The 26,281-nt window shown below is 39.6% G+C and overlaps 1 protein-coding gene across 3 annotated transcripts in view; it reads left to right on the top strand.

The window, feature by feature from the left end:
• The first annotated feature begins 3,446 nt into the window (after positions 1-3,446).
• LOC121315691 (cullin-9-like) overlaps positions 3,447-26,281 on the top strand; it is a 59,593-nt gene continuing 36,758 nt past the window's right edge. For 2 of the 3 annotated variants that reach the window (XM_041250005.1, XM_041250003.1), the window contains exons 1-8: positions 3,448-3,635; positions 16,660-17,298; positions 19,971-20,125; positions 20,893-21,423; positions 23,916-24,057; positions 24,760-24,950; positions 25,090-25,462; positions 25,661-25,853. In XM_041250005.1, coding sequence (XP_041105939.1) covers positions 16,674-17,298; positions 19,971-20,125; positions 20,893-21,423; positions 23,916-24,057; positions 24,760-24,950; positions 25,090-25,462; positions 25,661-25,853 — 2,210 coding nt within the window. In that variant the 5' untranslated portion in view covers positions 3,448-3,635; positions 16,660-16,673. Of the gene's footprint in view, positions 3,636-16,659; positions 17,299-19,970; positions 20,126-20,892; positions 21,424-23,915; positions 24,058-24,759; positions 24,951-25,089; positions 25,463-25,660; positions 25,854-26,281 lie in introns of all 3 variants that reach the window. The other variant, XM_041250006.1, reaches the window with a different exon arrangement.

The raw sequence follows: 26,281 nt of genomic DNA, 5'->3' as shown, positions 1-26,281 counted from the left end.
GAATAAAAAAGACAGCTCTGGGGGCAGGATGTGCCCTATAGCCTGGGGATTGTAGGTTCGAGCCCAGGCTGTGTCACAACCAACCGTGACCAGGAGTTCCTAGGGGGTGACGCGCAATTGGCCGAGCGCTGCCCAGGTAGAGAGGGCCTAGGTCGGCAGGGGAATCCACAGCTCACCGCGCATCAGCGACCCCTGTGGCCGATAGGGCACCTGTGGTTCTGCAGTGGAGCCGCCAGTTCGGTGTTGTCCTCCAGCACTATATGTCTGGTGGCCTCGCTGAGGATCCGCAGTGCGAAAAATGACGGATTGGCAGAAGTATGCTTCGGAGGACGTCACTGAGCCCTCCAACAGCCCCTGGGCCTCCCCTGCAGTCCTGGTACCAAAGAGGAACGGTGAATAGTGACTAGTGCCGCTTGAATGAGGCTTCCAGGAAGGACTCTTACACGCCTCCCCGGAATGACTAGTCACCGGACCCGATAGCCGGGTCAACTTGGTTCAGCTCATTGGATCTACGCAGAGGCTACTGATGTTCGCTACCCTCAACGCGGCCCTCATCCAAACTCCGGTCTTGACACCCCTGGCTCCAGCTGCCCCCTTCCTGGACACAAGTGACCAGGGACTGGGAGCTGTCCTCTCGCAAGTACTACCAGAGGGGGAGAAGGTCATCACCTACTACAGCTGGGCCTTCAACAAAACGGAGAGGCGGTATTGTGTGAGCCAAAGAGAGTTGCTGGCTGTGGTAGCTGCACTTCATCAGTTCAAAGCGTACCTTGTAGGAAGACAGTTCACGCTCAGGACTGACCACGCCTCCCTACAGAGGCTGGTTTCAAGGAGCCGGAGAGGCAGCTTGCCCACTGGCTGGAGCGCCTCCAAGAGTTTGATTTCGACGTCCAGCACTGGGCCGGGAACAAACACAGAAACGTGGACTCGCTGTCTTGCTGCCCCTGCAAAGCGGTCTACTGTAGCTACTGCGCAGTGAGAGAGAGCAGCAGGAATCATAGAAGAAGCGACAGGACGGATGCCAGGGCTGCCCCCCATCAGAGCTTGCTTGCCAGGAGGTTTGTACACTCTCCGTCACCGAATGGAGGGAACGAAAGGAACGAGAAGAGGACCTGGAACCCCCTCATCCCCTGGCTCTTCAGAGGCCAACGCCCCCGCTGGGAGGACCTGTCCAGCGGGGGCATTACCACCAAAAGCCTTCTGTCCCAGTGGCAGGGACTAGCGCTGAGGGAGTACTGCAGCGACGCTGGCTGGAGCCCAATACCCGCACAGAACAGTGGCAGTTGGCGGTTGCCCGTTCCTGTCAAGACGACATCTTAGCCACCATCCATGGATCCATTCCCCGCTGCACAGTAACAACTGGGCCTGTTCGGCAGTCATTAGAAATTAATAGTCTGCACTGTAAAGTTGATCACACACTACCATTTACTTTCCAGTCAGGATTATGGTGTGCCATTTAATGTTTACAATATCAAAAAACATTAACCTCAAGCTAAAACTATAACTAACAATGACACACTTTTTTTTTTTTAATTAAAGCCAGCAGAAACATATCAAGAAGGACTCTGTATAACTTTATGTGGCTTTGCACTTTCTGTAGGCTGGTGTTTTCTTCCTTCGTTTTTCTTTTGCAAGTAAACCAGCCCTGCTGTTACTCTTGCAGCCGCGGTAGTAAATAAAACAGACAGGTCAAAGTATGAGTATTGTGATTACTATTTGTTTATAGGAGTGTTGATACATTGTGCTTCACTGACAACACGTTGAAAACAGTGAAGATCATGAGCCGACATAGCACTCTCCATAGTCACAGTCGTCAAGCGCCTGCTTTCAGTGTTGCCAAATCTCACGAGAAAGAAAAGCAGCACTGCCTTTCAAAACAAGCCCAAAACAAGCGCAATCCAAGCTAGAGTATGGGTGTTAATGCAAATTCCAACAACGACTCTTAAAAAAAAAAAAAAAAAAAGCCCAATCCCGTTTACTGGCGATAGCGGAAATCCACTCAGTCGAAATGTAGACGTGAAGATTCAGTATTTTATTTTTTTTTATTTCCGATTCTCTTTGAGCTGCTAAACAACGATTACATAATAGTGGTTAAAATATCAATTCAAGACCATAATTTTATTTTACATTCATTTTTATTTGTGCATTTCAGAGTCGTCCAATATACCCGCGATTGAAAAGCCCTGATACAGCATATCCGGGAATCGGTCATGGATAGCAAAAAAAAAAAAAAAAAAATGATAGGACAATGATGTAATAGATGGGCGAACCTAAGACATGGTCGAGTGCCTGGAGCCCAGAAAGGATATTCTTGTTCAGGTTGCAAATGGGATAGAGTGACAATGAATACATTTTGCAACGACTATTAAATTCCAGCCGAATTGGAAGAAAGGCTGGAATAACACTGCTGTGACTCTGGACAGTCAATGCAAAAATACATGCAAAGTTAATTCTTATACGTTTTTAAATAATCGTTATAAAAATAGGTATCAAAAAAGGGTTCTGAGTTACGCAGAACCGTTAATTCCTCAAATACGCTGCAGTGTGTTTACTGGGGCAATACTGTATAGGTTAAAAGTTATTGTGACACCATGTGTTGAAATTTCACCTCTGCTGTTTGTTGCAATAATTAAACACTTAAAAAAGAATGGTAAGCGATAAAAGGAAATATGCAAGCAAGAAGTGATAAAACAATCGACTTTTTCTTTGAGTATTTCCATATTGCTCCCCACAGCCATTAAGGTAATAAGTTAAATCAGAATTGAAATATTCACTCTTCGGAGAAGCACGAACAAATACACGACAACCGGGTTTTTAAAAAGCTCTTTAAACGTTTCAAAACAAAGAACGCGGTCAAGTAAAATGTATCACACCAAAATATTTCAGATGCGCGGGAACATCGGCAAATCCATATGGATGAAACTAAGTTAATTTGTTACAATGTTATTTTACTTTTTTTTTTTTTTTTTTTTTAAAGAAAAGGCAAAAAAAGATTCTTCAGTGCATTCACACCTTCATCGGGACGCCAAAATATAAACAACAATCACACAAATATATACAATTACAGATAAACAACAACGGCTATAAATGGAGCCCAGTTAGACAGCTTTATACAAAAGCATACAACGTTAACTTTCAACAGGAGAAATAAAAAGAAAATAAAAAATACACATTTCATGCAAATTAAGATGTAATTCTTCAAAGACACTCAAAGTGCATAAATAATCTTTAGGAATATAATATTAACGTTAAAATCGAATTACAAATCAATTCAAAGTGTCACTTTAACATGGATTGTTTCCTTACAAAACTAGAAATTGTAGCTGTTTCCTCTGCCGCCTGGCCAATGCTTTTGTATTACCCGCCTGTGAGTGGGCTCCAATAATGGCACCTGTAGTGGTTAACGCAATGAATCATGGGAAGCACGATTGACCCAAGGGATTGATTGTCCTCCCCTTTTTGCTATGCTTGAATCCTTGCTAGGCGCACGTAATTGTATGTGCGCTGTATAAACTGGCCGAGTCCCGGAGGATTACGGTAGTTGGAGGAACCAGACGATATAACAAGGCAGGAACAGTCTCGCAACAGCAGTTTCAAAGAGTGAGGGGTTTCCATAAGAGAAAAAACGATTAGAGGTACGTGGACAGGGCTCTTATTTTCCATAAGGAGGCGGTGGCTGCAGGCCGCGTCCAGGGCTGTGTACAGAGTCGTACTCGGTGGGAGTAATTTCGAAAGGGTGGAAAAAGATTTTGACCCGCAGTTTGTAATTGTACATACCATTAATCAGACACACGCTGTAGTGCCTCGTTTCTTTATTTAGCTACCTTTTTTATTTTTATTAAGTGCTCGCTAGTTTTTACCCGTACTCACTGCTTTCCTGTTGTCTGTACGGACCAAACGTCAATGATAATTAATACCGCAACAACAACACATTTAAATAAGAATTCAAACTTACAGGAGGACCTCTAGGACTTAAACATATTTTAATAACTAACGTTAATGTTATATGGCTGTTCTGGAATTACAAATGTGTAGTTATGCAACCGTCCCAGACACGTCGATATCTTATTTTTTCATTGTTTTTGCTTAACTAAGGCTTTGTCAAAGTATTTAACTGATATTTTTTAAAGCTGTATTTCCTGTAAAGCCATGACAATTCATAGATTATTTCGCTTTGGGGATCTGTCTTAACTAAAAAGCGAAACACTGCTTACTGTAGCAGTATTTCTATTTTTTACTGCCTTTAACACATTTGTTTGTGACTGGTTCTAAACTGATAGTTGTTAACCTAGCAAACGACTGTTTAACACATTTAATCATTGAATGTAACTGTCAAGAAAATAATTGTTTTGGGTTAATGTAAACCCCCAGCTGGAAAGCTGGATTTATGCATACGTGTATTTTTCTCAGTTGGCATGCTCGCTGGAGGCTGGCAGCAACCTACCTGCTCTGCACAGTAATCACGGGGTGTGCCCATTATTGTTGTGAGCTTTGCATTGATAATGGATAATTGTGTTTAAATATTAGACAGGTCTAGAAAATCGTGTGCATTTTCTGTAGGTTCGAGTCGTGTATATAATTTTATTAGAAAGTAAAATAAAAATATCTTGTGTCCTTTTCCTAATATATATATATATATATATATATAGATATATATATATATATATATATATATATATAATATATATATATATATATATATAGATATATATGATATAGTATATATAAAATTTATATATTTTTAAATTATATGTTAAATAATATACATTAGTTTCAATATATACAGTTGTAATCAAAAGTTTACATACCCTAATGGAAACTTATTTCTAGAAATTTATCAAACAAAGAATTTTAGGAAAATTGATTTGTAGCAAAAGTTTTGCTTTTGTGGATGAAGAAAAAGTTACAACAAATAGATGTCTACTATGATTTATTTCAGCAATTATTTTGCAAACCTCCAAAAATGCTAATTCAAAAGTGCTCATACCCTTTGATGCTATGATAGTACTGTCTACAACAGTGGTTCTCAACCTTTTCTGATTATTATACCCTTTTCTTTTGTTCATCTTGAGTACCCCTAAATTACTACACACAAAACAACTTGCTAATGTGAATAGGTGCACAAGAAAGTGCAGCAACATATTAATACTAACATTGTTTTTATATAGTCCCTGATCTGTGTGATTGAAAAATAGTCAATATACTTACAATTCAGTGCGAAACTTGACTCTGTCTTTTGCAACAAGGCAACAGCACTTGTTAAATGTTTTTCAAAATTTAGTATCTTCCTGTGTTTTGTTTTGATTTGGGTCATTGCAGAAAATGCCACTAAACACATGTAACTTGATCCAAATGGTAGCAGTTGATCCAAAGCATGCTTTCCAAGGTCAGAGTATTCTTTCTGGACCAAAGTTAGTGTGGAGTCAGCAAACCTAATTTGCAGGCCACGGTCTGAGGACAGCTCCAGCAGTTTTTCCTGCAGGTTGGCAGGTAAGTTACTGCTGCTGGTGACTGGCAAAAGGAAGGGGTTTTGGACCCTGTCCAGTTGGGCAGGTTTTTTCTCGGTGTCAGGAAAGTATAACTTGAATTCACAAGTTTGTTGGGCCAGATATCCTTCTACAATACGTTTAATTTTTTGCTCTCTCGATTTCTCCATCACAGAGATAAGCATCAAGCTGAGGAAAACAGCTAAAATCCCCCTGTCCACATTTTGTCTTCCAGAATTCAATTTTCTTGATCAAACCACACACTTTATTATACAGATTCAGGATGTTGGTGTCACTGCCTTGCAAGGACAGGTTCAGGTCATTCAACTTGCTAAATGCATCGGCAAGATAGGAGTGTCGCGCTAACCACTCAGTGTTTTCAAACACAGAGGCAAGAAAAAATGAATGTTCTGATAGGAAGGTGTTCACTTTAGCTCACATTTCAGCCTTTGCAATACCTTCCCTCTGGAAAACCAGCACACCTCCTTATGGAGCAGCAGCTGCCAGTGTTCAGATCCCATGTTTTCACACAGGTTGCGAAACAACCGAGCATTAAGTGGTCTTGTCTTGATGAAGTTGATTATTTTTATGGTATCATTTAACACTTTTAGAAGCCAGCTCTTCTCTGTGTATAACATAGTGCAACCACTACACAGAAAGGTTTTCTTTTCTGAACCGAGCTCTGACACCGTTCACTCTCCCTATCATCGCTGCGGCCCCGTCAGAGCAGACATATCTCAATGAATTCCAACTCAAACAGTGTTCAGAGAAAAAATCATTAACGGGATAAAAATTTCCTCTCTGGTCGCTTTTGCTATTAAACTTTTGCATAACAGTATATGCTCCTCAGTGTCAGCACTTATATTGTCTGTGTATCGAACGAAAGCGAGAAGCTCTGCTTCCCCACTAACATCTATAGATTCTTTAAGTTGGAGGACAAATGTAGTAGCCACTTAGTTATTCTACAACTTGTGAGACAGTGTCCTCAGCCATGTCATCGATCCTACGACAAATGGTCATTTGACAAGGGTACTTTCTTGAGTGTCTGCAGCTTTTTTATCAAGCATGTTCTCTGCTAGCACCACAGCAGCGGGCAAAATTAATTCCTCTGCAATTGTTTATGGCTTTTGCGATTTTGCAACAAACAGCGAGACCACATATGACGCCTCAAGTGCTTTGGTTGAGGTAGATGAAGCTTTGTGCATTGTAAACTGGCAAGTCTTGAACTCTGAAAGTTTTCTTTTAAAAAAACTCTGCTGGCTTACTGACATGTGCAGGGTGTTTTGTTTTCAGATGTTGTAAATGCGCTGGCTTCATGCTGCTGTTTGACAAAATTTAAACAACGGTTGCGGTGGATCTAAATCTGATGTAATGATGTAATCCTCATGAAACTGACGGTGTTTTGGGGTTTTCCAAATCCGATGTATTGGTTTTACTGCTACTGCTCCCAGCACCGCATCCATTGCGCCACAAGCTAGCTAGCAAATTAGCTTCAAGTATTCAAAAGCACAACCTGAAACACGTACACAGCATGTGACAAACTAGCTAACTGGTGTCGCCTCACCAGTTGCCTTGGTTACAAACGCAACTGCATAAGCCGTAAGGTATGTTGCCCTAAAATACCTTATATACCGATCTACTTAATAGAAGCGCCAAACGTTTTGTGAAAGTTTTGTTGGTATTTTTGATATTCACAACATTTTACATGCCAAGGTCGCCTACCTCCTAGGAGATGATCGCGTACCCCAGGTTAAGCACCACTGGTCTACAAGGTGCTAGAAATTTCAGTATGATGATGCAAACCTAATTCTCAAAGTCTAGAAAATGTTGGCTTGTAAGTGATCATTCTTGGAGTATAAAAGGGTTATGCATAGGATGATTGCTGTTATTACGAATTAGTCAATATGGGAAAAAGTTAATAGCTACATGAAGACCTTGGGCAGAAAATTATTTATTGTCATAAAGCTGGAGAAGTATACAAGAAGATTTCCAAGCAGTTGAGTATCCCAATTTCAAGCATTGTTTCTGTTATCAAGAAGTACAAGACTCATGGTACTGCCACAATGCTTCCTTGGTCTGAAAGAAAGAAGATTGTTTCACCAGAACATGAAGGTTAATAACAATCTGAGATTGACTGCCAAAGATATTCAAAGTGAATTGTCTGCAAGTGGGATTGGGGTTCCCCATTTCAACCACAGGTCGAGTATTACATGGTGAAGGTCTCATTGGTCGCAGGCCAAGGAAAAAGCCACTCTTAGGAAAACGTCACAAGGACTGTTGCTTAAAGTTTGCAAAACTGCATTTGAATGATGGATATGAGTTCTGGTCAAAGGTTTTGTGGAGTGATGAAATAAAAATCGAGATATTTGGTCACACTGATATTCGTTATGTTTGGAGAAAGTCTGGTGAGGCGTACAAAGAAAAGAACACTGTACCTACTGTGAAGCATGGAGGTGGTAATATCCTTGTGGGACTGTTTTTTTTCTCCTCTAATGGCACAGGAAATTGTTCCAATACATGGTAAAATGAATTCCATAGCATACTAAAAGATATTGGCCAATCATTTGAAACCTACTGCTACAAAACTTGCTTTAAAGCACAATGGGACGTTCCAACACGACAACGATCCAAAGCACACATCAAAGTCTACTTCAGAATGGTGGAAGAAGAATAAAATCAAGGTTCTGGAATGACCTAGTCAATATCCCAATCTAAATCTGATTTTTAATCTTTGGTACGAGTTGAAGAAGGATGTGCACAAGAGAAGTCCTTGGAATTTGAATGAACTGGAACAATTTTGCGTTGAAAAATGGCATGATTCTTTAGTGATTTTTGACCAATTAGCTCATTGACAAATCGTAATCCTTTAAAGAGGTATGAATACTTTTTGTATTAGCATTTTTTTAATTTAGCAAAAAAAAATTGCAGAAAATAAATGATTGTAGACTGTTTCTTGTAACTTTTTTTTTCCTCATCCACATTGCAAAACTTTTGCTACAAAGATTTTTTTTTTCTATAAATTATAAATTTCCATTGGGGTATATGAACTTTTTACTACAAATGTGTGTGTGTGTATATATATATATATATACACACACACACATACACACAGTGCTTATAGAAAGTCTACACCCCCCTTTCAAAATTTTCACCTTTTGTTGCCTTATAGTCTGGAATTCTTCATTTATCTACACATCCTACCCCACAATTTCCAAGTGAAAAAAAATATTCTAGAAATTTGTAGAAAACTAATTAAAAATAAAAACTGAAATAGCTTGGTTGGATAAGTGTCCGTCTGCCTTGTAACCACCTTGTAACCATTCGCCTTCAAAATCACACACCAAGTTAGGTGGCCTCCACTCGTATTAAATTCTAGTGATTCACATGATTTCAGGATAAATTCATCAGTTCCTGAAGGTTCCATCTGCTGAGTAGTGCATTTCAAAGCAAAAACTCAACCATGAGCACCAAGGCGCTTTCAAAGTTGTTGAAAGGCACAGATCAGGGGATGGGTATAAAAAATACATCAAATGTCTTGAATATCCCTTGGAGCATGGTCAAGACGATTATTAAGAAGTGGAAGGTGTATGGAACCACCAAGACCCTGCCTAGATGAGGCCATCCCTCCAAACTGGATGACTGAGCAAAAAGGAGACTGATCAGAGAGGCTACCAAGAGGCCAATGGCAACTTTGCAAGAGCTACAGTCCTTTATAGCCAAGACTGGTCAAAGTGTGCATGTGACAACAATATCCCAAACACTCCACAAATCTGGCCTGTATGGTAGGGTGGCAAGAAAGAAGCCATTACTCAAGAAAGCCCACCTTGAATCCCATTTGAAGTATACAATGTGGCAAAAAGTTTTGTGGTCTGACGAAACTGAAATGGAACTTTTTGACTTAAATGTAAAGTGTTATTATGTTTGGTGCAAACCCAACACAGCGCATCACCCAAAGAACACCATCCCTATTGTGAAGCATGGTGGTGGCAGCATCATGTTATGGGGATGTTTCTCATCGACAGGGACCAGGGCACTTGTCAGGATAGAAGGGAAAATTAATGGAGCAAAGTACAGAGAAGTCCTTGAGGAAAATCTGGAGCCCTCTGCAAGAAAGCTGAAACTGTGACAGAACGACAGCAACCCAAAGCACAAAGCCAAAGCTAAGGATCAAAAAGGTAAATGTCCTTGAGTGGCCCAGTCAGAGCCCCGACCTAAATGCAATCGAATATTTGCAGCATGACTTGAAGATTACTGTCTGTCAACGCTTCCCCAAGGAACTTGACCGAGCTTGAACAGTTTTGTAAAGAGTGGTCAAATATTGCCAAATCTAGGTGTGTAAAGTTGGTAGAGACCTATCCCAACAGACTCACAGCTGTAATTGCTGCCAAGGTGCTTCCACCAAGTATTAACAGAGGGGTGGAGACTTATCCAATTATGATCTTTCAGTTTTGTATTTTTAATATATAATTTTTTTCTCAATAAAAACTTTTTTCCCCTTAACAGTGTGGAGTGTGGTGTGTAGATAAGTGGGGGGGGGGGGATCCTCATTTAAATGCATGAAATTGTGAGGCACTGACGCAACAAAATACGAAAAAAAGTTCAAGGGGGTGTAGACTTTGTATAGGCACTGTGTGTGTGTGTGTGTGTGTGTGTGTGTGTGTGTGTGTGTGTGTGTGTGTATATATATATATATATATATATTTATACATATATATATATATATGTATTAACATCATTATATATATATATATATAATATATATAGATTATAAATACATGAATGAAAAAGGTTTGGATGTATAATTGTAGCCTATAACTTGTGCAGTAAACTAATGAATAACTGAGCTTGAAATCCATAAAACCTACTGAATACATATTTATTATTTTTTTGGGTATTCAGTGACTAGCTAGGCAGCTAAGTGCAGTACATACAAGATGTGAAATACATAGGAAATGAGGGTAATGATTCATTGAATTTTTTAGGCTGAGTCATTGGTTCCCTTCCGTACCATTTTATTTTTCTGTAGCCACCCACAAAGTAATTTCAATGTATCTGGCTATTTTTTGAGCTCCCTACTGGGAGTGAGTTAGCTAATTTAAGTTATGTAAATGACAGCTGTATAAACCAGGTGGTATTGTTGGCTTTATTATTCTACTACACCACCCACTCACTATATCGCGGGTGTCGGGGTCCAATATAAATCCGCTATATATCGAGGGCTGTGATATAGCGAGAAACCCATTGAAAAACAAATAGGCTAACAAGTACTGTACAACCACTCCCTCGTTCTATCGGAAGCATCAGGGTCTAGTATCAATCCTCTACGCAACCCGTGTAGACTTCAGTTTCCCATACATAGATTTTCAAATAGTATGTAGGTTTTAAAATATAAAATGTTGGGCACAGTACATGTCCAGTTTTACTTGACAAGTGATAAAAACATTTGTTGTATATTCCTTAACTAATGAACAACAGTAACAAACAGGTTTTCCACTTCTTGCAAGCACACGTGTGATCGTGTAAGTTCCGTCTTTTAATGGTGCAGCAACAATATATATCGGAACAACGACAACTAAAGCAAAACTCCACATTCGCATGATCACAGTAAAGTTTATTAGAATATTTAAAATGTGAGATGATGCACGTTATTTGTATAGCTTTTTTAGTAATCAGTAATAGCCTATATTAACTACAAAATACAAGTTGCATGCAGAAACTACTACTATGCAGTAGGCTACTATTGGGGGGGGGGGGGGGGGGGGGGGGGGGGGAAGCCGTGAATTAAAAGAAAAAAATGTTTAGAAAACCTATATGCTATATTTGAAAGAACAATAAAAACAGCACTAATTACATCCACATAATCGTAGGCCATTCTTAAAACAACAGCACTGGCAAAAATCTAGTTTCCTTTACCTACTGACATATAGAATATTATATATGCTGACAACTACTTCCACACAGCGTAAGCATGTGCATGACTTTTCCTGCCTCTCCTGCAGGGGGTTGTGAGGCTCTCCGTTTCTTTCACTGCTCCCACCCCACCCCCCCGCTCCTCCGCTGTGAAACATTCCTAGTGAGAACCCTGAATCCCTATCGATGCCGCCGACATTAAAAAACTTTGTGCCCGGGGGGGTAATCTCTGGCTCCCGACCAGATCCTTTTGATGCGAACGTTCTGCTGCCCTATGTGAGACCATTGATGTAATTTGAGGAAGGAATCTGTTCAGAAACATAATCTTGTTGCACCTTGGCATATTTATTTCAACACTCATCGTTGTTATTTGGGATGTGTAGTGTGCAAGGTGTGTATATATATTTTGACTTGTTTAAGTTGTTATCATGTAATACCTTATTTGAATTCAAAATCATGTAGGACCAACCTATATTGAAATCAGAATGGATTGCTGGATCAGCCTTGTAATACCCACATCAATTTGTATAAGTCACATACAACAAACAGTTACTATAGTGTTCTAACTCAAAACATGAATTGAAAGCAGTAATGCTTTCTTTACAGTCTACCTCTAACTCTAAAATGCTAATTTTACTTTAAGGTCTGCTTAGTCTTGAGTTCATAATTGTTGAATACTTAGACTTTCGATGTCTCTTCCAGCTGGTCTGTATCTCATCAAAACCCACTCAAATGCTCTCCTGCAGGCAAGCAAAGTCCAGGTTCTGGGGGTCTGTCTTCCTTGCGTTGCGTTTCCACACCAGGGGACGAAATAATTGTTTTTCATTAATTATTTAGGTATTCCACTGAAACAGCAAATCCTCCACACGACGTGCACGTCAGAGTATGTCTGGGATATTCTACTGCAGACTCCAGCACTGCTAGCTGAATAACGAACTGAATATATTTCAATCTCTGTCGACTTCAAATGATATGTCCAGCTATCTTCCTCCTGTGATTAATCTGGGCTATGTTACAGATTTGATTCCAAGTACTTTTAGGATTTTATACGTCTTACGTGGTGGACTTCCACACCAAGGCAAACGCTGGGGTGATTATCCCGTATCAGTTTCTGAAAAAGGTATCTGTTCAAGCCGATCGCAGGCTGCAGGTCTTTGTCGTGGAAGTTTACAACTCAAACTCCTGTAAGAGAGAGACTCAGTAGAACAAACAAGATTGAGTTAACAAGTTTAATAGTTTGCAAACCCGAGAGCACACTCAACACGCGCAGGTGTTAGGAATGCAAAGCTATGCGCTGACTGCGCAGTGTCAATAAACGTAATATATACCTTGTAACCTACAGTTTTTGCGAGCCAATCACAGAAGCTTAACTCAGTATACGTTGGATAGCAACAACTTGGAAGATTAAGATGAGACCAATCATATGCAACAATAACAACTTATCTAAATTGCAAGCATCCTAAAATTATACCTGTTCTAACTAAGTCGGTGACATTTCTGTGAGCTGTCACGTATGCAGCTTGCGGTTGCTAAATAAAGAGAACTTCCTCTTTTTAGCTAGTAGTCAGTATCTTTCTGTCACTTATAGGGGCCGCTTGCCCTGCAGCAAGAAAGAGGAAGTATGTTTAAAAACAACTACCAGTACATAATACATTATTACTATATTATACCTAAATCTTATAACCCGTAATAGCATTTAAACCTGAGCATGGAAACCCTAAACAATCATAGCAGTAGCAACATTGTAATTTTCCCACCACAGTCTTCAAATTGTCAGAGTTCAGAGTCTTGTTCTGCGTGTCAGGGAGCCCCAATTTTGAAAGTTGCACTCGTCCTTTTCTAATCCTTTTTCACCCCGATGAGTGGATAGTTTGTTTATTTGGGGCTGTGCCCGAGTCCCCGTGGGCTGTTTTCCCATTGACCTGTTCTCGTTCCAAGACGGCCCAGTGTTCTCAATTGGTCTACTGTTTTGCCCTTGCCTGCTGGATTTGTGAGGTGCTGTTCTCTGTACGTGGTGTCAAAGCATTCAAAACTGTCTGGTAGTAAACAAGAAACTTGGCACCACAGAATTTATTCAAAGATGGTGAAGATATACTGCTTGTCCAGTATTTAGTTTACGACTCTTTTTAAAAGCATTTTTAAAAGCAAGTAAAAGGTATTTAAATAAACTGTGGCTCAAAAGTACACATCTCAAATAAAGATCTTGCGCACCCTAATGTAAATTTTATTTCCATTTAAAGGAAGCTGTTTTTTTTTTTTTTTTTTTTTTTTTGTACACAGCTCAAATATAAACCTGCCACACCTAGGGTATATTGAATTTCAATTTAAGGTATACAGTTTTGTTAATAGATTTTTCCTAATAGATGAGTTTGCATTATATTTACTTTATGTGCTTTCACCTCTCACTTTCACATGTACAATTAGTTCACTCACTTACTCAAAATGGCCCAAAAAGGGAAACAAGTTCAAGAAAACTAATAACAGCAGGGACTTGTGAGAATATTGCAATTGGTAAAGAAAATGGTAGCCAACTCCCTTTTTTTTTTTTTTTTTTTTTTTTTTTTTAAATTCCAAAAGGGTAAAAAAGCCTTCGTTATTGAACCATACTGGTAATAATTAAAAATGACTACCCTTTTAATATTTGTGTCCTGTTTAATCTTTAAAAGAAAGACATTTGTTCAAATGTATTTCCAGTTTTGGTGCAGGAACTCGCTCTTGAGATTTTCTAGCCATTTTGCAGATTTGAGCAAAGACTTGAAAGTAAAAAGTTCTTTGCTGGCAGCCATCTCTGTTGTAAAGTTGTTAAGCTTGCTGTAAGATTTGGCAACCCAAGTACAGGAGAACTCTTTGAAAGCCTTCCTTGGAGAATTCAGGCAAAAAGAAAACATCTTTATGATGGTTGTTCTGTTGAAGTTTGTTGAAGGAAATGCAACATGAAAAGAAGTTACCCTTATGTTTGTAAAAGTTTGTGACCCTACAAGTCTGGCTAGGCTTTGTGATTTAAATAATTTGTTTATAAAGAAATCTATTGCTTAATGAAAGCAAACAAGATATTTATAGCAACTACACTTTGAAAAGATTCAATGCAAGTTATATGTAACCTAAGGACAAGAAGTTGCTTTATTGTGTGTTTTTTCTTATACACTTTGCATTCCATTACTAATACTCACTTATTTGGAAAAACGTAAAGGCGTGTCTGACTCACTTGAAACTTCTCGTAAAATGAAACTGAACTTGTGAGCATAATGCAGGCTCTGGTCCAGTGGAACGTTAAGTGTACTGCAAGTGTGTTTATATAGATTATGCATATTAATTACCAGACAGTGGCTCTAAGTAATGAGATTTGCCCAAGTCTGTATTTACTTTTTGTAAAAAGCTTAATCTTAAGGAAAAATATTGCTACCTGTTTACAGAAAGAGACTAATTACTGTTGTCTTGGTGTTTACCATTCTTGATAATTATTTATTTTCTGCAGGGTTTCTCAAACTTTTTTTTGCTGGGCCCCCCTTTGGAAATGTTTCGAGGTGTGATATCATGTGAAATTACTGTACATCAGTGGTCCCCAGTCTTTGCTGGCCCATGTGGAACAACACTGAACAAGGAACGCACCGCGGCCAACATCATACTTTGCTCTATCTATCAGTCTGAAGAAACGTGCATTTGTGGCAAGCACAATATAGGAGACAGCATTGCTCTCCCTCACCCTAAGGAAACATTTATGTGTGCAAATAATCCACCAGCCCAGTGGCTCAAAAAAGGATATTAAGCAAAACAGCCACACTTTTTTCTACATGTTTGGAAAAACAGAGTAAAGAAATAACTGCATTGTATCTACCGAACCAAAAACGAGCATTAATAGACTGCTATGGCCAAACTTTTTCTACGTTCTATTTGTAACGGCAATTTGTCCATGTTTGTCAGTGCATGTGGCTTAGTAAAAAAAAAAAAAAAAAAAGCCCACATTTATCAAAAAGTTATTTGTGGTTTAAATAAACGTGCTAGTAAACAAATTACTTTATAACATGGTTTTTATACAGTCAGTTCACTTCCACTCACCTTCCCACCAAACACATACATTTCAAAATGTGTTACTTGAACTGCTTGCAGTGTGTGGTGGGCGGGGAGAGGCGATGCTGTTGAGGACTGTACGCTTATGGTATAGCGCTAGTCGAGTAAAACAAACTTACTTAGCTGACCAGTAAAACACGGCGGGAGAGCTGGCTTCATAATACATCTTTTGATGTTAGGGATGAGTGTACTATGCACTGTAATTAAATGCTAAGGTTTTTAAGATTAGGGCAGTGTTTTGTGGTCACGTGACTCCCCCTGCAATAGCCATTTTGGGTCAGGACCACCAGTTTGAGAAATGCTGCTCTACCCTAACCCTAATTATTTCCTTCTTAAGGAGGAAGAAAGTCAGTGTGATGACATATTTAGCCAAAACTCTGTTAGTTGGGTTGATTGTGGTCAAAATCAATTTTTAAAGTAGAAACAACAATTTGTAAACAAGGGTCTTCAACCCAAGATCAAAGGGGCTCTCTGAACCTCAGAAGAACCAGTCTGTTACCGTGACTCCTTAGAGATGCAGGCACCTCCCCCCACTGAGTGCAAATTCACATAGCCCCAATGATTCCTCACCTTGCCATCCAAAGGGGCTCAAAATTATTCCAATTGATGTAAAACCTTACAACACTACCTTTTCAGAGCTGCTGCTACATTTTAAAATATATATATTTGTTTTACATTTAAAATGTTTTTAGATTTTGTGAGAAACATGATGTATATAAATAGCTGGTACAGAATGCACTTATTAGTTATGTCAGGGATTTTCTTTTTTTTTTCTTGTTTACTTGCAATATTTTTTATCTCCTCTGTGGCTATTTTAAGGCAAAACGTTCATATTTTGTAGACTATGAGAATATTTATGTTATTACAAATGTTTGTTAAATAAAAATGTGGAAACTGGGAATCAAATTGCAGGAGGATTGACAGAAATCACAATGTAGTTTTAGCATCCTCTTCACAGACAGTTCACTCTTCCATATGCCGAGCTAAGCTACATGCTTCGATTCACCAAAGCACATTCACAGATGAGATTCTGGAAAGCCGTGTAAGTGGCAGTTTACTCAAACTTTTGTGAAAAGTGAAACAAACAAAAATACATTTTTAATTGTTTGCTGCACTGGTAACATGACACCCTAAACTCCCTTGAGGATTTAGCCCCCATGCCCTGTTGACATTTGTTCTTTCTGTTTGTGTGCAGGTTCTGCTGTCAGGATGGTGGGCGAGCGTAGGAACGGGAACCTGTTGGTGCAGCTGGGTCCCAATCTCCAGGCTTACCCGGAGGAGCTGATCCGGCAGCGACGTACCCATGATGGCCAGACTGAGTATCTGATTCGATGGAGCGTGGTGGCCATGGACGAGGGTGGGGGAGTGGAAAGCACGGGGGAAAGTGGAGGTGGTAGCAGCTCCTCTAGTGACAACAAAAGCGAGCACATCCTGTTGTGGATGACGAGGGAGGACGTGTACGCCAACTGCCCCACACTGCTGGGCAACCGCAAGAACGATGCGCAGAGGGCCGTGAAGGAGGAGCAGCCCAGCAGCGAGTTTCCCTCTGACGTCACCTTTGACGAGGCAGAGCTCTCCGACATGAAGGAAGACGTGAAGCAACTGGTGCGGCGGGCGCACAGGCAGATGGCTAGGAGTAATGATGTGGACATTGCCGTTAGCATCTCCCACACCATCCACGTGCTCAGTGCCTACGCCAGCATAGGCTCCCTGGTGGGAGTCTTCAAGGAGACTGGTGCCCTCGATCTGCTTATGGAGCTGCTGTGTAACAAGGAGAGGCAGACCAGGAGGAGCGCTGGCAAGATGCTGAGAGCCCTAGCTTCGCACGATGCAGGTAGGCTGGCACAGTCGTTTGTACGTTCACTCGGATGAACAAATGTACTGTTATAGGCAAATGACAAAGTGTTTAACTGTGTTTAAATTTTTGAGAAAATAAACATGGTTCATTACTCTTAAGCAGGTTGACAACTCCAGTGCTTCAGGAAAGTACTCAAGCTTATGGTTTTCAAAGAACTGAAATTGGGGAAGTCCCTGGTTTAGTGTGCCAGGAAATATTAGATTTGCATTAAAGCCCAGCCAGTGACAGGTTGACTTGTGTATTCTTCTGCACCACCCAGCTGTTAAATTGGGCTGACTCAGAATCATACTGGAAACGAGGGTTCCCTTTTTACATTTGATTCAACTGAGAAGTTTATTGTGGTCTTGGGCCCATTTATTTGGAGGCTAATGGGAAACATCTAAAGAAGTTTAGTTTGGTTCTGAGTCTGCTTCTAATATACACATCTCTGAATATTGACAATGTGTACACTAGCCCAATCCCAGAATGGTGAATAGGTAAGTGTTCTAACCCTACCCTCAACTTTCAAGTGTGATTCATACTCTATAATCTTCTGTTTTTTGGTCAAAAGATAAATATAACTTATTTAGTCTGCTAGTTCATTATAATATTTGTCAACTAAGATTTGTAATGAAGGTTTACTAGTGCAATATTACAGTATGCCCCTTGTTTTAAATTATCGTTATTTCAAAGTTAGAGATACTAACTTTTATAGAGTGTTTTCAGAAATGGGAATTCCAGGGCACTTCACAATCTAACAAAGCTTTTAAATACAAAAAAAAAAAAAATTGTATTGTAAGCCTGGCTGTTGCAACATGGGGACGGGGGATGTATTTTCCTTTGAGTAAAACTCCAAGCCTCTCCTCCACACTCCTCCTTGTTTGAGAAAGTCATGCTGCGATGAGTCACTATATGGGGAGTGGAGGCAGCCAAATGCCAGCACCACAGCTCTCCACTGGTTTTCATTTTTAATTTGCAACTCTTGCTTCCTCTGCATTTTCATCAGCAGTGTACATTACACATGTTTTTTTATATATGAATACTAGCCTTTACAAGCAAGCATGTTGGTGACATTTATCCCCTGTCATGGTTATAAGTTTAAAATGAAAACCATCAATAGATCACCATGACATATATCCACATGTGAAAGTGTTGTGAAATTTAAAATACCACCAGATTTTAGTACTGATTTTAGTACTGTGGACTGGCAGACTTCAGCAGACCGGTTCGATATAGACAGATATGCCCCCATCCCCACTGCCACTTACTATTATAGTTCATAGTTCAATGTGTACTTGTATATTAAATCTTTAATCCGATCCGAATGGGGGTGAAAAATGTATGAATAGATAACATATAAACAACTTGTTCCAAAACCTGAGGGTACTTCAGTTTTTAAACTTGGGACTGGTGCAGAATTAGAGTGAGTTTCCAGTACGGTTTGGGAAAGCCTTGAAATTTGGAGTCTTTTGAGTGTACATTTCACCAGCATCATTATTTTTTTTTTGTTTTTGTTGAATTTACAATTTATACAGTGTTTAGAATGTAGACTGAAATCTGTAAACTTCTTTAAGCGAAGTGAACAGCTCCCGTGACACTACCAGCAGTGGTAGCGCATGGAGTACATACAACACAGCGTACGGAAACTTTGGTGGGATCTACAATCTCTGAACTAATCGTCTCTGTTCAATAATAAACGGACTCCAACTACTTGGCCGGCTGTCGGTGGTTTCGACTTGCTCACTCACTCTTCAGTATCCAACCCTGGTTCTGGTTCTGGTTCTGTCTCTCCACTCTCATTCAAAGTACATTTTTCTTTCGCAAATATTTTTTAATTTTGTCTTTTGTTTCATCTCCAGTCACGCACTGTTTAATTAATTTCAAACTCTTTAAGCATTGTGAGTGCCATGTTTTTTCGGCAAAGTCAACAACACACAATTTCACATCATGCCTAGAAAATTGACTTATACAATGTTTTTTACGGTACCTGTTGATTTAGATTCCACACCTGGTAATTGCACACAACAGGCAGGCTCTCCCAGGAGCGTCAGGTACTTCATTCATTAATTACAATAAATACACACTGTTTACGATATACATTTATACAAAAACCCGTCTTCATGTGCAAGGCTCCTGCCCTGCCACAGTGCTGTATACACTTACATTAGTGTCTGGTAATTTAGCAAAATGTATAGGCTTACAAAAAAAATAAAATAATAACTTTCAATTGTAAGCACAACTTGCTTTTGCTTTCCTGTAGCCATTTTGCATTAACATTGCACACGTGTGTGACGTTGCTGAAGAGCTTGATCATGGCGGATATGTGACGAGCGGGTACACAACGCATTGCTATACTTTTTTTTTTTTTTTTTTTTTTTTTTTTCCCTTGCCAAGTACTTTACTGTATATGGGGAAACTATTTTAGAATTATATTTCCCACCTGTCTCAGTGACTAAGTCACAGAGACTTACCAGTTATGTTGCAAAGTGAATAGTGCATTGCAGTGTGTTTAATGGTGTGGCGTGCTTTGCTTTCATTCACCAATACAAATGTCTAGCCTGTGTGAAATGCATTGAACCTTTTATTTGTGACTATTTTTACTGTAGTTGAGAAGATTGTGTGATATCCTTATCACTTTTTTTAACCTGTTATTATTTCTTTTGTCTCAGGGAGTCGTGCTTATGTCCTCCTGTCTCTCAGCCAGCAGGATGGGATTGAGCAGCACATGGATTTTGACAATCGCTACACCCTCCTGGAGCTGTTTGCTGAAACTACTTCCTCTGAGGAACATGGCATCTCTTTTGAAGGGATACACCTCCCACAGGTACTGTACAGCTCAGATAAGCTAAGGCAAACAGTCCAGTTGTATTCCTGGTACACTAAATAGACAAATTCAGCAACTTCTGCAGTAGTGCCTTACGCGTGTGTAGGCAACCTTAGTTAGTCTAGTTCAGGTCTCTGTACCAAATACTGTAACATTTTCTGATGTTGGGTAATGGAGCATAGTTTGTCCACATACAGTTTAGCTGAGATCATGATATCTTTATATTATATTATGTTTTAGCGTGTGTGTATTTAAAAAAAAAAAAAAATCGATGGGTCAGAAGTAGAATTATTAGTCAAAATGTGCATGTGACAAATGTATGTTCAATGGTTGGGTTTGCAAAGCAGTTACACCTTTTAAAAATGAATATGCATGTTTGCCTATCTTCAAGTAAGTTTTACTGCTCAGTTTACGTTATTACCTGGAAAAATGACGCTGTAATCAGCCCGTTACGCTTTTTAGTTTGTTCCGTCTTTTAATGGTGCAACAGCCATATATATCAGAACAACAATAAAAGCAAAAGTTCACAATCACATGATCACAGTAAAGTTTATTAGAATTATTTAAAATGTGAGATGATGCACGTTATTAGTACAGCTTTTTTAGTAATCAATAAGTAGCCTATATTAATACAACTCGCATGCAGAAACTACTACTATGCAGTAGGCTACGATTGTGGGGGGTGTATGAAATGGCTAGCCATAGGATGCTGTAAAATGAGGGGGCATCAATTTTTATGTATGTATAAATATATCTCTTATCTTCAGATACCTGGGAAGCTGCTCTTCTCCTTGGTAAAGCGTTACCTCTGTGTGACATCGCTGATGGACAAACTGAATACCAGTGGGACTGATCAGAATGCTGAGCGATCGGACTGCGCATCCTCTTCGCACCAGACGAAGCAGTCGCGGTTGCAGCGCGAGTTTGAATTCACCATGGCTATGGCTAACCTCATTTCCGAGCTGGTGCGGGTCATGGGCTGGGATAGGAACAGACAGGCAGAACATGCATCTGTGCTCAGCTCCATTGAGGAAGAGGAGCAGAAGGTCATCCGCTCAATATTCCAGCCCCGCCACACCCCCTTTCAAACCGTCCTAGCTGCTGCGACCCCCAAGAAGAAGACCGGCAACGGCTTCAAGACCCGCACAGACTTTACCAGCCGCAGTGCCTACGTGGAGTACATACAGGAAAATCTGAAGAGTGGGATGATGGTGCGCATGCTGGAGGACTATGAAGAAGTCAGTGCTGGGGATGAGGGAGAGTTTCGATACAGCAATGATGGTACACCACCTGTACAGGTAAGCCTTTTTTTTATTTCTGTGCTATAGTTATGTTTGTCGGTAATCAGAACCAGTTTTGAAGGAATCTTTGCTGTTGGTCAGCTGTTCTGTGTGTGCATTCTGCGGCTGCACCTTCTACCGCTAATATTTCAAATGATCTAAGCTTGCACTTCATATTTTTTGAATTCTTATGAACTGGCCACCATATTAGGGTAATGTGAATTTTTTTGGTTTCTGAATGTTAGTTGTAACGCTTTGAGATATTGCCATCATTCTCAATACACAGCTGTATTCTGTGATTCTCTCAAGTTTGATCTTGGGTGTTATACATTAGAAATGAACCCTTTCATTACTTTTGTGTGTAAAATTGTCAGCCCCACTGTGTCTTAAGCCTTGAACCTTAGAACTAAGTTGTGACTTCATATATTCAGGGTTATGTAAACCCTGCATGATAAATGTGTTACTTCAAACATCAAAAGACCTCACGATTAGAGACAGTACACTTTTGAGTTAATCTTAGTTGTTAGTGGTTGGTTCACAGCTGTATTCTTTGATGTTCTTACTTGAGTTCCATTATAGTGCCTTTATCGTTGGTGTCATTACAGGTTGTTCATTGAGTTATCTTTCTCTGCTGTCTTTAACCGATATTTACCCAGCTGCGAGTTTGGTTGGATAATCCTAACTGCCAGGCAACATAGTGAACATTTGCTACTGTCCAAAACATTGACACATTATTTGAATGGAATGAGGAAGCCTGGACAGTCCTTGCTGCCAAACATTGAACAAACAAGCTAAGAGTCATGGTGGTAAACATCATGAAAAAACAAACATCTATACCAATGCCAATGGAAGCTACTTTGTTATGGATGACAAATTACAAGAACACAATAACGAAGAATATATGCATTACCATGGAACTGGATATACTAGTTGTTTAGGATATGCTGATAATGATTTAAAACTGCAAAAGCCCATTGAAAAAGCAGGTAGATTTTAGTTATTTCCACCTGATTCAGGCTAATGAAGGCTGTAACTTCAGAAACACTTGCCTATATTTGACAAAAAGGTCACCAAGTTGAGACCAAGACAGAGACCAGTAATATATGCATGCTACGTAGAAGGTAATATTCAGTGGCTCGTTGACTTCACAGTTGCTTCAGTAATTCTGTTCTCCATGTTTTCACTTACATGTAAGTATGCTTCTAAAATTGCATCAGACTTTTAGAAATAATGAAGAAATAAAATGCATTCACTTTTACAAATATTAATAATATAAGCATGATATACAATTACGCATAGGCTGAACACTTGTCTTTTTCACAGTGGATTAGCAGACGCTGGTATAACCAGATTACAGTTGTGTATAAATTGACTGAAATGAACTATTAGAATTGCTACTTTAACGTTTCATTGCTCAGAAATTGAATGTATTAGTAATTCTCTCTCTCTCTCACTCACACTTGGACATTTTAATTTTTTTTTCTTTTTTTTTAAAGCAATTGTCATTTGGCTGCCACTTTTCTCTTCTTAAAGGAAGACATTCCCCACAGTTCCGACACCTTTGTGTGGCAATGCTTGCACTTTGCCATCCATTTATTTTTCATATATTCCAAAATTGATGAAGGCAAATTGGGTAACGACTGGCCTGCTTGGATGCCATTTCAATTCTGAAGTGTTCAAACACGTGACCGCATTACTAATAGTAATATTTAAGCTGTAAGAAACTTGAGGGGCATGAATTTGTTGCAGAAACCAAAACTAAACCGCAACTTTTTGTAGTTGCCCCAATTTAGTGTGCCTACAGTGGCTTTCTATTTAGCTGTAATTTTTTGTTGCAAAATATTACTGAAAAATAAACGGAAAAAGAAATGTCCCACTCAGATTCTCTTTTGCTAGTGTAGGATTGGTACATCTTCTAATCACTCCAGCCAATCAATGGTTGTCTTTTCTCTTTTATCCATGGTAATTGTGTGGTCTGTGTTCAGAGGACATTAAATGTATGCATGCCTGTTTCACATTTTTTTTTGTAATTAAACCATATCTTTTGTCATTTAATAACTATGTCTGTGAGTGCATGTCAGTTTTGGGGGATGAAAAGAAAGAATTCATTTAGGTGAAAATTAGGATATAAGACAATACAGTATTGTCAAGAACAACGTGCCGAGATCAAAATCTCAAAATTTGATCTTGAGACCAAGACCAGGTTTCGAGACTCCAAACTGTAAAAAAAAAAAAATAAATAAATCCAAAAAAAGAATAATTCCACATGGTGACCTGCTTCTTCGCAATAGTGATTGTCTGGCTGAGTTTTGGAAGGCTCTATCTTGAAAAAGTTGGCCGTACTGTATTGTGGTGTACTGCATTGTGTGTACAGGTTATTGTAACCTAATTTTAAATACTGACACTTTTTTTAATATGATTGTGATCCTTGGGGGTGCATACTGACTTACAGGTTAAATGTGCTGCGGTCCCTCAAGTGTTCAGCTCTATTCCCTTCCCATATCCTGCAGGTGTACTGGAACTCCCTGAGCAGGACCTACTGGGTCCACTGGCACATGATGGAGATCATTGCCAGTTGCACGAGCGGGCAGGCTGAGAAGGAAGCTCAGGAAAAAGCATCGTCGCTCGCAGAGACTCTGAAGCTAAACACAGGTGAGCAAGATCCAGGAACGCACCAGTTTTGTTATGAAATGAATACACCGCTGAGTGATTTGTGTGGTCCATGTTGTACATTGTTGAAGTTCTGATAATGTGTAACTTCTTTTTATGAACTTTGTCGTTTCCTGCATTTATTGTTATAATGTGTACAAAATATGATTTTTTTTTTATTTTTTTATTATGTATTTAACATTTATTCATAGTGTGAAATAAATGTTGAAAAACAAGTAAATATATCCCCTCTCTTGCATGTTGTAAATTCATTGTAAGAACTGTTATGGGAAATGTTTGGGGAGTTGCCGGATGGGGGTGGGGGTGTGTGGACTGTTCTTCAGTTATGTGTACAGATTTGTTTTAAATAAGCCAGCAACACTGCATTACAAATTTAAATGTGACCTAAGGTCCTCTCAGATGCCTCTTGTTTAATTGGGACAGACATCTCTCGAGGCATCCTGATAACGCAGTGCTGAATGTATTAGTAGACGGTCAGTAGACGCTTGTGGCAGCAGTAACAAAGTGCAGCTGAATAAAACAAATTTGAAAAAACAGGTTTGTCACCTTGCAATGTTTTTGCATTATCGCACCGTTAAGTAATTCCGTGACCGTGGCTACCACTGTGTGTGTGTCCTTGTTGCATTGCATTACTATAAAAGCACCCACTTTCTATTTAACACCCTCTTTGTCTCTGATCGGCAGTAAGCCAGACTTTTTTCTACAAGCCCCCTGGTGGATTATATTCATTGCCTTACCTGGCTGAGAGTGTGAGGGAGGACACAGGGACTCTGAGCCGGGCTGAGTGGTGGGAGGTGCTCTTCTTCATCAAGAAACTTGAACCAAAGCAGCAGCAGGAGGTGAACAACATCATACGACAGAGCCTGGATGATCAGGTGAGATTGATTAGAGCCTATTTTAGAAAAAGAGAAGACACCACTGGAGTCTGTATATTTAAAAAAAAAAAAAAAAAAAACTGTAGCTTTTTACAAAAACTAGAGATGTTAAATAATTGTCCCTGTTTGTGTATGGCAGATGTCTGAGATCGATGATGCCACCTTAATCCAGCTGTCTGTGCCGGTGGAAGTTGCCCAGAAGTTGCTGCAGTACCTGACCCAGCACTCGTTGGCGGCCAGCCTAGGCGACCTACAGAGCTCCCAGGTCTACATCAATCACTACTTGCGCAAGGGGGGCCTTGAGCAGGAGAGGCTCACTGGGATGCTGAACTCCATGGAGTATGGAGATGAAGGCAGCTCCTCCTTCCTGGGGAGCCTGGTCTCGGTCTCCAAGAAAGCCAAGAAGGAGATTTTGTCAGACTCTGCAAGCTCTGCTTCAGCTAAGCCAGACAGTGAGCTCCCTAAAGACGATGAACTAAAGTTCCCTGAAGATCTAGAAGAAAAAATGAAAGGTGAGCTGCTTTTGTGTGTTAGGAAGAACCGCAAAAATATGGCTTTTTTTTTTTTTTTTTTTTTTTTTTTTTTCCTTTTTCAGTCTGACCAGATTCTGGATTTAAATCCCAACCCTTCCTTCAGTTCACTTCATAACCTAGCCAGGGCAAGGTTTGATACATGTTTTTTGTTTTGTTTTTGTTTTGTTTTTTAAACAGTGTTCAGTAACCCAAAGATTCAGGGGAAGAAGAATTACCTGGAGAAGTTTGGTGAGGTGATTGACATCATGAAGAAGAACAGTTCTGATCTAGGGCAGCAGCTGGCTGGTCTCAAATTCATTACCAAGATCCTGGAGGATGATGGAACTCAGGAGAAAATCATGCTGAGGACAGACTCTGCGCAAACCGTCCGGTAAGGCCATGTCCTGTTCTGTCTGTTTCTGTATTAACTTGTGAAACACAGACTGCTGAGTAGTGTCACCTGCTGGAATAGTTCTGGCCAGTCTTGTGCAGAGTCTCTATTTTCTTTAATTCATTTGAACTCCAATTAAGATATCTCATTTTTAAAGCCCTCCTACCAAATTTCAGTCCAGGTGATGATTTTAGTTTCGCGATTCAGATGAACAGAGGGGAAACGCAGTATTTTGCCTTTTTTATTGAGATTTAATCGTAGTGTTCACCTTGTATTGCTTTGGTTATTTATGATCTGTGGATGGTTTACATTACGTTGATCTGCGTGTGATTTTTAAATACATAACCTTTACAGTAAATACAAAAAAACACTTAAAATATGGTTTCATTGATTATAAATATACATTTACATAATGCAGCCATATATAT

Source organism: Polyodon spathula, chromosome 5, assembly GCF_017654505.1.
Source record: "Polyodon spathula isolate WHYD16114869_AA chromosome 5, ASM1765450v1, whole genome shotgun sequence".
Taxonomy (NCBI): domain Eukaryota; kingdom Metazoa; phylum Chordata; class Actinopteri; order Acipenseriformes; family Polyodontidae; genus Polyodon; species Polyodon spathula.
The sequence above is the reverse complement of the archived record's forward strand: the minus strand, read 5'-3'. Positions and strand labels throughout refer to the sequence as shown.